Here is a 15,247-nt window from a genome sequence, read left to right as displayed (position 1 = left end):
CTGGGGAATTCCAAAGAACACTGTGAAGAACAATGCCGCTGATAAGGAACACTTAGCACTCAGCATGATCCACACTTTTCCCTAACAAAATGTCAATGTCACATTCCAAGAAACTGCATGATATTTCTTATGTGCAAATGATGAACCTATATGAACCCAACAAAGTAATGAACCTTGTGTGTACCCCAAAATATAAAGACAAATAAATGACACCTATTTTTATTCTGTGCAAGTACATTGATTGGTTTCAGAGCTACTGGAGTGTTGAAGCTTAACGCAGAATAGTTGCTATATTTTGCCAGTTGATGCACTCAGTTTGTAATGAGCTATCCTCAGAAAAACTATCAAAAGGATTTCACAGTGGAACTATGTGCATTGATGCCGTTAATTGAAAAATACCCTGTTTTCTCTTCACACTTTAGGATTTATCTTTAAGAAAATTCCAAATGTGATGTTATAATAAACTGGAGGGAACAGATGGTTACAGATACAAGGGGTGTCTACAAGTCTTTTATCTGGTGTGAAATTACATTATTTTTTCCCCTAAAGATTAGATTATTAAACGTGAAAAACAAGAGTTCAGATTTTTATTCTTCTTATAATTGTAAATCAAACTAGCAATGAGATGCAGGATTACATCTTCAAAGAAATCAATTAATTACGGTAGATAAAACCAATCATGAGTTTATTAAAAAGAAAGGGTTAATTTTAAAATGAGTTTATTTGGGGGTTGGTGAAAGCTAAATATTTTCATGCATAATTTAATTGCACTTCTGGGAATGTTAATATATGTACACTTTGGGAAGAGATCATTCCAGGTTTGCATAATATGAGGAAATTTCAACAAAGAATGATTAATTGCCTTCCTATACTGTGATCCTAAAATATATATCTAAAACCATTGATTTTTATTTCTATCTATGTTCTTTGGGACCCAGAACTCCAATGCTGCAATCTGTTTTTATTTCAGAATTTCTGAAAAACAAATTTAACAAAACTACAGTTTCTAAACAAAAATGCATCATTTCTACTAATACGTATTACAACAATGAGTAGACAAAATGTTATTACATACTGAAAATCAAAGATGCTCAAAATGATTATGTGACCACCATTTGGCTTAAAGGACCACTCCAAGCACCATAACCTCTACAGCCCACTGTAGACGTTATGTCAGGACTATCTTGGCACCCACCCTTTTGGAAGTAATCGAACTGTTATAGAATGGTTTGAATTCTTACCTGAGGTCTGCTAGGTGCTGCTCCCTGCCTCCACTACTTCCAACAGAGAATGGTTTGCGACTTGAGAACACTTTTAACAACTTATGTAGGGTCCGCATGACAGAGGGGCCCATCCTCTTTTGAGCACCACTGATCTAAGGCCTGCCGTGCAGGACTGGCTTATTGGCTAGGAGCGCCAACTAAGTCTGGGGTTAGCTAGGTTCTGAGACATTCATCTTCAGCTGAGGCTCAGGCTGGACCCTGGAAGACCCCACCAGTGGGATGTAGTGGTTATGGTGCTTGGAGTGCTTCTTTAACCAAAAATAACCACCCTTTCAATGTAAAGGATTTCCTAAAAAATAAACGTGCTTACATAAAATGTATTTGTAAATAGATTGTAATCATGGTGACATTTTATCTGGTTCCAGCTGAAACATAACATTTTTCCCTCAGGCTTGAACAGCAGAGGTCTGTCAAGAGACTGCATTATGGACATATACTTACAAGAGGCACTGTCTTGCATGGCATCAACAATCTCATCATCAACCTCTTGATTTCCATCTTCTGATATTTTCTGAATCTTATCAAGATATGTCACAGAAGTTAACATAATGTCCCCAACAGCAGAACTTGGTGTTGGACTTTTTTGTTCTGTTGAATCAGGAGATAGGTTCCCTTGAAAAGTCTGTACTGGAGAAGAGCTCATTATGGAACCTAAGAAAAAGAAATGTATTGCATTACCACTTTGCACACCACTTAAATACTAATCTTATCTGAAGACTTACTATACATCTTCTCCATATCTCCTGTGTTTTAATGCATCAGCACTAACTTGTGTTGCAGAGAAAGTTTTCATTCAAACTGATTATGAGCAATGCTCAATGCCATGGCCCATATCAGTAGGTACAACCAATAAAGCTGTATATCGGTCCTAGGCCATATATTTCTCTGGACCACTGCTGGCTTCAATAGTGATGAGCTGGCCCAGCTGTCAAAGTGTTGCAATGCTCAGAAACAGCACAATACAGGCTAGCAGGAATGGGAGAGAACCTACCAGAGGTGGAAGCTGGAGTATCTTGGGACCCCGTTCACTATTCAAGACAGCAAGCTGGGAGCTTGCACAGTGCCACCAGACCCCAAGGAATGTCATGCCCCCCCTCCCTGGCCACAGGTATGAGACAAGAAGGGGGGAATAAACTTAATATAAAAAAACAAACAAAAAAAAAAAATACCAATAAAACTACTCACTGTCCAAAGAGCATCCACCATATACACACACACAACATCCCTTACACACACATATGTGCCCCCACTACTCAAGACAGCAAGCTAGGAGCTTGCACAGTGCCACCAGAACACCAGAATGTAGTATCCGAGCTCAAAGGCCTTAGGGAAGAGGGAGGGGGAAAATAACTTAACACTAAACAAAAAAAAAGTGACCACAGCACACAGCCCCTAACCAACCCCACACATTTATACACACACTGCATCCACTACACAACACACACTATATCCACTACACACACTGCATCCACTAAACACACTCTACACCCACAATATATACAAACTGCATCCACTATACACACACACTGAATCCACTTTACACAAACACACTGTACCCAGTAAACACACACTGCATGCACCATACACACACTGCACTCACTATACATCCACTGCATCCACTATACACATACACACTCTGTATCTACTATAAACACACACTGCAGCCACCATACACACACTATATTCCTTACAAACACACATACACTGGATGTGGCTTTAAGCTCTGTAGAATATCTGATGGCAGCCCTGCTCGAGGCTTTCTAAACACCATTTTGGGTCAAACTGTTCCCTGATTTTAATGTTTAATGTACATAAAATAATAGTTGAGTCTTTTTACTGATTATGAGAGGTCATTGGATTGTGTAAATGCTTATAAACCTACTTTTGATGACAAATTATTGGTAAACACAGCCCCTTGACATTTACAATTAACCCCTTAAGGACTGAGCCAAATGTACACGTTGTGAACAAAACAAAACGTAAACAAAACCTGGCATTTGCGCTACATGTTTGTCCAACCGTAATGCAACTCTTTCATATTAAATGCATCCACCCTTATTATATATCATTTTATTCAGGGGAAACAGGACTTTCATTTAATATCAAATATTTAGCTATGAAACATAATTTAATATGAAATAAATGGGAGAAAATAAGATTTTTTTTATTTTTTTAGTTCTATATGACATTTTAACCGTCAATGTCATAATACTGTTTGCTTTTACTGCAATAAAATACTAATATTTGTATTCAGCAAAGTCACACGTGTAAAACAGTACCCCCTATGTACAGGTTTTATGGTGTTTTGGGAAGTTACATGGTCAAATATAGCACGTTACATTTGAAATTGAAATTCGCCAGATTGGTTACGTTGCCTTTGAGATTGTATAGTAGCCCAAGAATGAAATTTACACCCATAATGGCATACCATTTGCAATAGTAGACAACCCAAGGTATTGCAAATGGGGTATGTCCAGTCTTTTTTTAGTAGCCATTTGGTCACAAACACTGGCCAAAGTTAGCGTTAATATTTGTTTGTGTGTGAAAAATGCAAAAAACTCAAATTTTGGACAGTGTTTGTGACTAAGTGGCTACTAAAAAAGACTGGACATACCCCATTTGCAATACCTTGGGTTGTCTACTATTGCAAATGGTATGCCATCATAGGGGTAATTTTCATTCTTGGGCTACCATAGGGTCTCAAACGCAACGTAACCAATCTGGCAAATTTTAATGTGAAAAAAATGAAACACAAGTCTTATATTTGACGCTGTAACTTTTGAAAACACCATAAAACCTGTACATGAACCTGTTGTAGTCGGGAGACTTTGCTGTACACAAATATTTGTGTTTCAAAACAGTAAAAAGTATTACAGCAATAATATCGTCCGTGTAAGTACTGTTTGTGTGTGAAAAATGAAAAAAAAAACTCACTTTTACTGGCGATATCATCGTTGTAATACATTTTACTGTTTTGAAACACTAATATTTGTGTTCAGCGAAGTCTCCTGAGTAAAACAGTACCCCCCATGTACAGGTTTTATAGTGTCTTGGAAAGTTATAGGGTTAAATATAGTGCTAGCAAATTAAATTCCCTATGCTTTCGGCATGGGTAGGTCCCGCTAATTGTAATTAATTAAAATACCTAATTATGTAAAAATATTACATAAATATATATGTAGAATTAATATATGCACATATATATATATATATATATATATATATATATATATATATATATACGTATGTGTATATATATGTATAGATATATATATATAATTTTTTAAAAATATTTTTACACTGGGAAGCTGGAGGAGCTGCACGGAGGTGAGTAAACGCTTGCTGCCCGCCCCCCCAGGACCGCCGGGCTTGTAATGAGCCCGGCGGTCGGTATTATCGAGCACCCACTCGAATATTTATTCGAGTATAACAAGCACCCTAATTTTAGATTAAAAATCGGTATAAAATTTTATACCGATTTTTAATCGAAAATTAGTGGTGCGCGTTATACACGTGTGCGCGTTATACTCGAATAAATACGGTAGTGATATATACGTATATATTTATGTATATAGATATATATATATATATTATTTCGTTCTACGTGTATTTTATTATAAATATATATATATATATATATATATATATATTAATATCTCAATACAGTTAGAATGAAATAACACACATCTATATATTTTTTAATTATTTATTTTTAATAATTTTTGTAATTTTATTTTTTTAACATTAATTTTAAAAACATTTTAATTTAAAATAATAATTATATATATTTAATCAGTATCAGTCTACGTGTAATTTGATATTAATATATATATATATATATATATATACATATATATATAAAATTATATATATTAATTGTAAAATACACCTAGACAGTGTATGTGTGTGTATGTATATGTGTATATATATATATATATATATATATATATATGATCTAAGTATATAATTTTTTTTATACTGATTTTAACTTTATTTTATTTGATTTCCAGCCAGCAGGGGGACTAACTGTCATTACAGGCAGTCCCCCTGCTGGCAATTCAGCAGCCAGCTAACCTGGCCATGTGATTGTGAGGTCCTCCCTGGGATCCCAGGTAAGTCTCACCAACCGCAATCGCCGGTGACTGGGTAAGTAACAAAAACCGTGAGGGCGTACTATTACGCCCTGCGGCGTTTAGAGCTGCTTAGAATAGGCGTAATAGTACGCCCTCCGGTTTTAAGGGGTTAAAGTCTAATTGTTCCCCTGAAAACTTGCATCACCCAAAAAAAGTCTGCATCAAGTTACAAAAACAAACAAAACTAAAGCAAGATGTGAAATAAGGGCATTTATTATACAGTTGACAAAAATAAATTGTTTAGTTACACAGAATACTAATGAGAAATAAAATAGTGTCTGTGCTCTCCCATTCAAATTAAATAAATAAATAAGTTTAAAAAAAAAAAAATAATAAAATATATATATATATATATATATATATATATATATATTACCTTACATTCTGCTGGTAATTAGCTATCCGCTAATGGTTTATCCCCACAAAAAACTGTAAACAAAAAAAAACCTCATAGCTGAAAATACTACATATAGAATGATTTGGTCACACTGCTGCACAATGCTATCTTGTCTATACCTCCCATCTTGTCTATACCTCCCATTGAAGGGATTACCAGATCCCGAGCGCGCAGACCGAGCACCCCACCGACGATCCAGGGAGACCCTCTACCTCATCTAGTAGACACATGAGGACATACTGGATATACATTGGAGGCATCTCTCGTTTGTTGCAGACCTGGGATAACCCCCTATCTTTTGATTCCTCCAACGTCCATCAAACAATTATTAACTTCAACATTGGTGAGATCAAACCATACAGAATTGGATATATACTAACACCTATTAGTGTGTACACACTTGGACTGTAAATATTTTCTTTTTTTCTTTTTTCTCTTTTTTCATATTTTTGATATATCTTTTTTTTTCATATATTTTTTGCAACATTTCTCTGTGGATGGACTATGTATATTTTCCATAGTGGATAGAGGGCTCTCTGCCACATAGTGTCTATTGGCACTTACTTTACTGATATTGTCGGATTGTATTGGGGTTGATTTGTGTTATGTTTAGTGTATAAACTTCAACTATGGTGGTTATGGTGAGATGGGCTGTACATTATTTATCATAGGAATTATTTTCTGAGATATTTATTATCTCTACATATTGAATAAATTAATCTATTTTTGCAAGTATCTGCTTAACATAATTGCTTCATATATTAGAGTGCGGTATCATATGTTCTTGTATATATTACTTTGAGGTATTAGGAGTGGGTTACCCAGATATCCAGCACCTATCCGATGGAAGAGTGCCTGTACACTCTCTTTATTTGTTCGGTATTTGAACAGTAAGCAGAAAGCTTTAGATGAACACAGTGAACCGAACAAACAGGAGAATGGGGAAAAAGCTTTAATAATCCAGAGACAGGGTGGTCTCTCACAGAGTTTTACTAAAAACCTTCAGTTATTTATTTATGTGCATAGATATTTGGGAAAGTGTGCATGTCTCTTTTCTTTTATTTTTAATGTATGTATTGTATTTCTCCTGAATTTTGAGTGTTTGTTTCAAATCATAGATAATGCTTTTATTGCTATAGTATCCATATGCATTAAAGCTTATACACCTATTTGTTTTACTCAGAGAGCTCATCTAGAATGCAGTTTCCCTGTGACCTATTTCTCAGAACTGTAGTGCAGCTGTTGTCCTTTTCAGGGCTGGACTAGGACAAAAATTCAGCATGAACATTTAAAAGCAGATCAGCCCGAGATCTGCAAGTTGTGTAATCACCAATGACATGCACACATCCGCAAAGTTGGCATATCTTTTCAATGTCCCTCAAGATTGTCCTTTAGTGTGTGTGTGGGGTAATATGGGATGTGTTTGTTAGGAGAGGATAGGGGATGTTGAGTGTGGGTGTGGGGGACTGTAGGATAGGGACATGGGGCTGCAGGGTGTGAGAATGGGACATGGGGCTGTAGAGTGTAAGAAGGGGACATGGGGCTTGATGATGTGAGAGAGGGACATGGGCAGCTGGGTCTGAGAGGGGGTATGGGGTTTGAGGAGGTGCAAGGGGGACATGGGCTGCTGAGTGTGCAAACAGGACTGGGGGTGCTGAGTTTGAGAGGATTACATGTTATGCAGGGCATGTGTGGGGGGACATTGGGCTATAAGTCATAAGCAGACAAAAAAAACTTACATTTCTAATAAAAAAAAAAAAGTTTACTACCTTTTTTTTTACTTGGGCCGTAGCAGGTGGGGGAGCTCCAGGCGGGAATCAGATTCCCTGGTGGTTGAAGTATCTCATCTACACCCCTGGTGGGTGTAGACCATGTGCACTGGGCCCACTCTGTGGAAGTAATCAGAGCATTGCCGTGCTAACCAGCAGAAATGCTCTGATATACTGGCTGGAGTAATTGGTGGCCTGCTCTTTATGTCAGGGTACTGACCAGTGACGCAAAGTAGATGGTGGGAACCGCACTCAATCCCAGCGGCCAAGGGTGCTCCGGATCAGGACCAGCAATCCCAGAATTATACACGAAAGAAGAAAGGACCACAGGCACTCCAAATTGAAACCGTATGCAGATTTATTAGGAAAAAATGCAACGCCAAGCAACGTTTCGACCAACAAAGGTCTTTTTCAAGCTGACCTTTTTCAGCTTGAAAAAGACCTTTGTTGGTCGAAACGTTGCTTGGCGTTGCATTTTTTCCTAATAAATCTGCATACGGTTTCAATTTGGAGTGCCTGTGGTCCTTTCTTCTTTCGGGTACTGACCAGTGAGGCCAAAGAAGGAGCAATGGTGTCATCAGCGTATAGATGGTAGTGGAATCAAAAAGAGGCAATAAGTTTGCCAAGAGAGGCAGTGTAAAGAGAAAATAGAAGGGGACCAAGGACAGAGCCTTGGGGGACGCCAACCGAGACAGGGCGAGGTATCCTTGGAAAAGGAGATGTTGAAGTTGAAGATGTGTGTTAAGGAAGGCACAAGACAAGGTGAGAGAGATCTGAGGTGAGACGGGATAGGATCGAGTGGGCAAGTAGTGGGGCGAGAGGAAAGAAGAAGCGCAACCACCTCTTGTTCAGTAGCTGGGGAGAACGTTTGAAGGGTAGGAAAAACATGATCTACGTTTGGCTGAGAAAGAGAACGGCAAGATTGGGAGGATTCTTTGTTTAGCTGTTCAATCTTGCTGGTAGAGCAGTATGCAAAGCTATTGGCTGTAAGGTTAATTTGGGAGGTGATCACAGCAGGGCAAAGAAGAGAGTTAAAGGTGTCAAAGAGACGCCTGGGATTGCGGGAGTATGAACTACTGAGAGAGGAAAAGTATGACTGTTTGGTGAGGGCAAGGGCTGTAAGAACACAATATGAATCTATAATGGAGAAAGTCTGACTGGGTGCGAGTCTTCCTCCAGGAGCGTTCAGCACAACGGGAGCAACTTTGCAGATAGCGTGTTGATTTAGTATGCCACGGTTGGGGATGCATCCTCTTCGAGGTGCATGTTTGGAGCGGGGCGTTCAAGGCAGAGGTGAGGGTAGTGTTATATGTGGAGATGGCCAGTGAGGGACAGAACAGGTATGCATAGCAGTTTTGAATCAATATCAGCTGACAGCTGGTGGAGGTCAATAGCTTCCTAATGAGTTGAGGGGGGTTAGGTTGAGGTTGTTGGGTCATGGGGTACTCGAGAGCAAATGATAGGAGGTGGTGATCAGAGAGAGGAAATAGAGTACTGTACATGCATAAGAGAAAATGAGATTGAGGGTATTGCCAGCTACATGGGTGAGAGAATTAGCCCACTGCAATAACCCGAGGGAGGAAGTAATTGAAAGTAGTTTAGAGGCTGCTGAGGTCAAAGGTGGGTTAATGGGAATATTGAAGTCCCCAAGAATTAGGGATTGAATATTAGAAGAGAGGAAGAAGACTAGCCAGGCAGCAAAGTTGTCAAGGAAGAGGAGAGAGGTTAACTTGAACATACCTTTAATTGAATAAAAGACACTACAAACATCAAAAAGTGTCATTTTTAATTTTACATAAAACTAGTTACATAGTTATATAGGCTGAAAAGAGTCCATCATGTTCAGCCCCTCCTATATCAGTTTTTGCTGTTGATCCAAAAAAAGGCAATAAAACCCAATTGGAAGCACTCAACAACAAATGTGACCCCCAGAATGGCAGTCAGACCTCTCCTTGGATCAAATAGAATCTATTACAACCTGAAGAGGAGTATGAGACAAATCAAGGACTTCTTTAGCAACTATATTTAGCAAAATGTCGCTTCCACAGCCATATGCTGCCCATTTCATCAACAGACACTAGTGATAGCCAGTGGAAGCAGACATAATTTCACTAAATGAGCAATAAATGCCTATGGTATCTCACTGCTGTTGCACAAGTTTAGCAATGGGAGATCATATGATCTTTCAGGATCTTCTGCAGACCCTCAATTTGTACTCCCATTAATTTACAAGAGTACAACAGTGACACAGCTTTTACCAGATGAAGCCACCATCAGCTGTAGACCTGGACATAGAATAAGAGCATCATCAAGAAGCAAGAAGTTAAGGCAAGTATATGTCATCACACTTTGCCCCAGGAGTAACTTTGTGTGAGGGATACTGTGTGTGTGTGTGTTTGTGTGAAGGGTTCTGTGTGTGTGGGGTGCAGTGTGTTTGTGTGTGGGTTCTGTGTGTGTGTGCGGGAAACTGTGTGTGTGTGAGGGGTGCTGTGTGTGTGTGTGAGGGGGTGCAGTGTGTTTGGGTGAAGGGTTATGTGTGTATGGGGTGCAGTGTGCTTGTGTGAGGGGTTCTGTGTGTGTGAGGGATGCTGTGTGTGTGTGTTTGTGTGAGGGGCTCTGTGTGTGTGGGGTGCAGTGTGTTTGTGTGAGGGGTTCTGTGTGTGCGAGGGGTACTATGTGTGTGTGTGAGGGGTGCTGTGTGTGTGTGTGGGGGGGTGCAGTGTGTATGGGGTACAGTGTGTTTGTGTGAGGGGTTCTGTATGTTTGTGTGAGGGATGCAGTGTGTGTGTGAGGGGCACAGAGTGTGTGAGTGTGAGGGGTGCAGTATGTGTGTGAGGGGTGCAGTATGTTTGTGTGAGGGTCTCTGTGTGTGTGAGGGGTGCTGTGTGTGGGGGGTTGCAGTGTGTGTGTGTGTGTGTGTGTGTGAGGGGTGCTGTGTGTTTGATTGAGGGGTGCCATGTGTGTGATGGGGTGCTGTGTGTTTGGGTGAGGGGTTCTGTGTGTGTGAGGGGTTCTGTGTGTGTGTGAGTGGTGCTGTGTGTGTGAGGGATGCTGTGTGTGTGTTTGTGTGTGGGGTGCAGTGTGTTTGTGTGAGGGGTTCTGTGTGTGTTTGAGGTGTGCTGTGTGTTTGTGTGAGGGGTGCTGTTTGTGAGAGGTGCTGTGTGTGTGTGTGTGATGGGTTGCAGAATGTTTGTGTGAGGACTTCTGTGTGGGTGTGAGGGGGTGCAGTGTGTTTGTGTGAGCGGGTATAGTGTGTGTGAGGGGGTGTAGTGTGTTTGTGTGAGGGGTTATGTGTGTGTGTGGGGGGGGTTCTGTGTGTGCTTGAGGGGTGCAGTGTGTTTGTGTGAGGGAGTGTAGTGTGTGTCAGGAGTCTATATTGTGGTGGAGGGATTAGGGTGAAAATCTATGTATATTTTTCTAACTTAAAAAGAGGAAAAAAAACTTTATGCACTTCCCCCCACTCCTTACCTCTGGCCTGGAAGGAAGGGACTTATCACTGCAAGCCCTGGTGGTCCAGTGGTTTTGCGTGCACTTTAGCCTTCAGCTCCTCCGGCTGCAGGCTGACTTCACTCTTTTCTTCCCACGAGAACAGCGCTGTCAGAGTGTTACCATGGTAACATGTGGCAACCCTCCGACTTGCCTGTTCGCGGGTGGATCATAGCCTCCTGGGTCCTCCTCCTATCCAACAGGCTCCTGGGTCCTAGCTCCCTCAGTCTCCCTTAACAAACTGCCAGGAGGTGGGTGAGGGAGATATTTGATCTCCCCACCAGCCCGAAAAAGGCAGACAGCAGAGTCAGCTCTCCATGGGCCAGACCAAATGATTTTGCGGGCCTTATATGGCCAGTGGGCCAGACGTTCCCCACCTCTGCTTCAGGGGGTCTTTGACAGCGGCAGACAGGCTGACTAGTTGTTGGATGGAGCGTCTGGAGTTACAAAGCTGCAATCCTGCAACATTGTCATTTCATCTCTTGTATTATATTTTAATGAATAATGTATTAATGTTAATATTTACAACTGGTTGCACTTATATGAAGCATAGTTTTAAATTGAGAGTTTGTCTCTATAAGAACATAATAGAAACTGCCAGACAAATTAATCATTTAATAAGGCATAATAAAGATTACACTACATTACAGATGGAATTTAAATGCAGTTTAAGTGACTTGCTGAGTGAAATTGGAAAATTTAAGTACATTTAAAGTTTTATCATTATCTTTAGCCAACTTTGTAAAATATTATTGTTTTAACACTACTGATACTGATACTGAATAGAGACACAAGATTACACAAATGGGGAATGAGAACTTGTAACACTGAGCTTAAATAAAAATATGGCATTACAAATTTAAAATTAAAGTCATGTCAATATCAAAGCAGGGAAGTGTGTGAATGTAATGCAAGAACATGTGTATCATTGTTCTCATATTCTCGTTTTTTGTTGCAATTTGTTAACATAATTCTGGGAAATGTGTGAATCAAAAACCGGGTACAGTGAGAATATAGCAAAACGAATATATAAGTGCTAGTTAATGAAATTTGGCCTGTGTACTTAACCATCCAACATTTCAACTTTAGTACAAAACTACTACATTGGAATGTTTTTCTTGGTTACATGATTAACGTACATCACTAGATTGCTTTTGATTCCTACTTCCATCGCTGTATTTTTCACAAGATGTCATTTATTTACTGAGTTTTGTAACTAGGATATGGGTCATGTTTGAGAATAGAATATGAATTGGTCCAACATTGCCTCATTTATTTGCTATAGAGGATATCTTTCTAGTCTATGATATTCATGTGGGAATAAGGTGTTCCCATCACTCAACTGTCATCAAGTGCCTGAGCTTGAGAATGACATTATCTGAATTAAATATCCTGTGATTGTCCCCATGTTCACAAATATATAAATATCTTTGTGATACTTGAGTGTCTACTTTTCCAGATTTCCAAGGACACAGAGATGTGCAATATAATCATTAAAGTATTATATGCAATACTGCTCTAACAAAAAGTGTATTTGATTCATAAACTAAAGGGCAGGATAAAGGTAGAATTGACTCCAAAAAGTAAACACATATGTATCATAAGTACACTTAACATAAAGAAATAAAAAAAACAGAAATCTGTAAGTTAAATAATAGATGCAAAACATGTTGTCTCTGCTTTTTGCAGATTCTACCTTTTTTTGTTAAATATACAATACAGCACACATTGTGGAAATGTGACACCGGTTGACCTATATTTTGCATGCAACCTTCTGTTTACGTATTCATTAGTTTGAAAAAAAAGTATAATTTGAATAGTGAAATTAAAAAAAGATTAATATTTTTTTTTTTAAAGTAATGGTAACAAAAGTGGTGAAGTTGATGTAACCATAAGATTACACAAAATCAACAAGTTGAAGGTATGGTCAGACCTTTCAAGGCTGCATGAAAACATCACATTTTTCAATGAATCCAAAGTAACCTCGAAAGATTTACAGGATTAGTGAAAATTCAAATTTAAGGTCAGAGTAGCCAAACTGGAAGCATGGAAGATTTAGTGAACTTAACCAATTTTACTGTTTTGATATTAAATGTGAAATTCACTTTGAATTCTCACTGTAGTAAATAAGTAGGCTTTTATATATATTTTTTTACAATTCCCATTATGTTCTGCGCAAATATATTTTTTTATGTTTTAACCTTTAGCATACCAGGGGTTCGGGATATATTTTATCACTACATTTTCTTCATAACAGCTTCCTGAAAAGGCACAGCCGGGGCATTTAATGTGAACATGCATATATTTATTTTTATTTCTATTTTGGCAGGACCAAAAATTGGGTTTCCACTGGAAAATTCAAAATTGTGATGCCTATTACCTGGTATTGTCAATAGAACACGTTTAAAATGATTTACATATCTGCTTATTACATGACAATTCTCAAATAAAAGAGTATTGCAAGACATTGCAATTCTGTATAATGTGTGTAAATGATTTGCTGGTAGGCCAGAGTCTGAATGAAATAAATCTACTAATAACGGAGAGGGATATAGATATGGATAATAATCTTAAAAGCAAAGTGTATAAATGCAAATATATAAATATACTTGGACTATCCATACATATATTTAGACTTCAGTTTTAAAATTATCACCCTAACAGAAACTTCCATTAACAATCAATGATTACCACTTTTCAACTGATGATATAACTAAGGCGATAAACGATATGAAATGTATCATGGGGGCTAATGAAACAATTACACAATTTACAATGAAGTAACAACCAGATTTCATGTATGTTTTTTCCAATGATAATCATAGTGTCATACTGCATTAATATTAATTATGAATCTCATGCAAGATTACTCTTGCTTATGCTGGAAACAAAAACTAAATCATTTAACATTCGTTTGCATACATTTTTTTTATTTGACTTGCCTGTGACAACCAGTTCAATGGGATGCTTCTTTTGGCGTTGTAGGTGATCCTTAGTGCATGAATATCTCAAAACCTTTTCTTCATTTGAAAGATTTTGATTTAATGGTTTCTTTAAAATTTCTTCGATTGAATAAGATAGATTTGGCTTTGAGTACGTGATCTGACAATCTGTGGTTGAGCTGACTTCCATCATTTGGAAGCTGGAAGACATTGCTTTTGTCGAGGAACAGACTAGCAGCGCCGACCTTTCCTTTGTAGTATTGTTAAAATTTGGTCCTCCACAGTGTCCGTGGAACAAAACAAGGAGCTTTTTGTAACAATAACTTTGTATGACAAGCCACCATCAGAAAAAGAACATTTTTGATTTTTTTTCTATGCTTTAGCGAAAAAGATACATGAAAGTCTCTCAGGTTGCAAACAAAGCTTTTTCTTTTAGATTCAATGGTGAAATTGGCATGGTAAAACCTCATTAAGAGGAACTGAGTACAAACGCGCTCTCTGGGAGTTTCCAGCAGGTGAACAGCTCACCCTAAAACTGCAATGAGGAAGTAATATAAGTATGCATAATACAGATTATTAAAAATAACATCATTGCCAAATTATCTTTAAATGAAGAATTAAAAAAATCTAAATAATAAAAAAAAAAATCAATTATTCTAACGAATATCCCGAGTACTCGAAACAGTTAATTTGAGGCTTGTAGAAGTATAATCCTTGGGATTAGCAGCAGACAAGTTGGCAAATAACTTTAGATTATATCGTGGTTATTTAAAATAATTCAAAACATTTTTTGTAGTATGTCCATCCGTTCATTAATCCATTGGATGATAATTCCTTGGTTTAGTTGTTTTTAAGAAAATTCCCTCTACATAGTCTAAAGCTATATGCATTTTCCTATATTTTGAAATAAAATGTTAAATGTTTAATCTTTTAACAACTGTAAAATACCTAAATAAATATTTTTTTTTAATCTAAAATAGATTTTATATATGCGTTCCTCATTTGACTCTATGTAAATAGTTTTTAATTTTAGTGCGAGTAAATACATCCCTCCAGATTTTTAATTTGAGGTGGTACTTGCCTTTAACTTTTCCAACTTTACAATCTGTCTTTACGCAGTCTGTATTTTTTTCCTTCTTGTTATGTTTATTGTGCCATTAATGTCTACCATCCAATTTGGCAGACTGTCTTTCATTCATAATTTCTGCCTTTCTTTGTGTATTTTGCTATATCTTTC

General features: G+C 38.0%; 1 protein-coding gene across 1 annotated transcript in view; it reads right to left on the bottom strand.

Moving 5' to 3' along the window:
* ISX (intestine specific homeobox) overlaps nt 1-14,221 on the bottom strand; it is a 30,032-nt gene extending 15,811 nt beyond the window's left edge. Inside the window, exons 1-3 of the mRNA XM_063446194.1 lie at nt 14,011-14,221; nt 9,841-9,867; nt 1,725-1,934 (exon numbers count right to left, since the gene is read on the bottom strand). Of these exons, the coding sequence (XP_063302264.1) occupies nt 1,725-1,934; nt 9,841-9,867; nt 14,011-14,221 (448 nt within the window). The remainder of the gene's footprint in view (nt 1-1,724; nt 1,935-9,840; nt 9,868-14,010) is intronic.
* Nucleotides 14,222-15,247: the final 1,026 nt, after the last annotated feature.

The sequence above is a fragment of the Pelobates fuscus genome, chromosome 3 (assembly GCF_036172605.1).
Source record: "Pelobates fuscus isolate aPelFus1 chromosome 3, aPelFus1.pri, whole genome shotgun sequence".
Lineage (NCBI taxonomy): Eukaryota > Metazoa > Chordata > Amphibia > Anura > Pelobatidae > Pelobates > Pelobates fuscus.
Note: the sequence above shows the minus strand (reverse complement) of the source record. Positions and strands in the feature narration are given on the sequence as shown.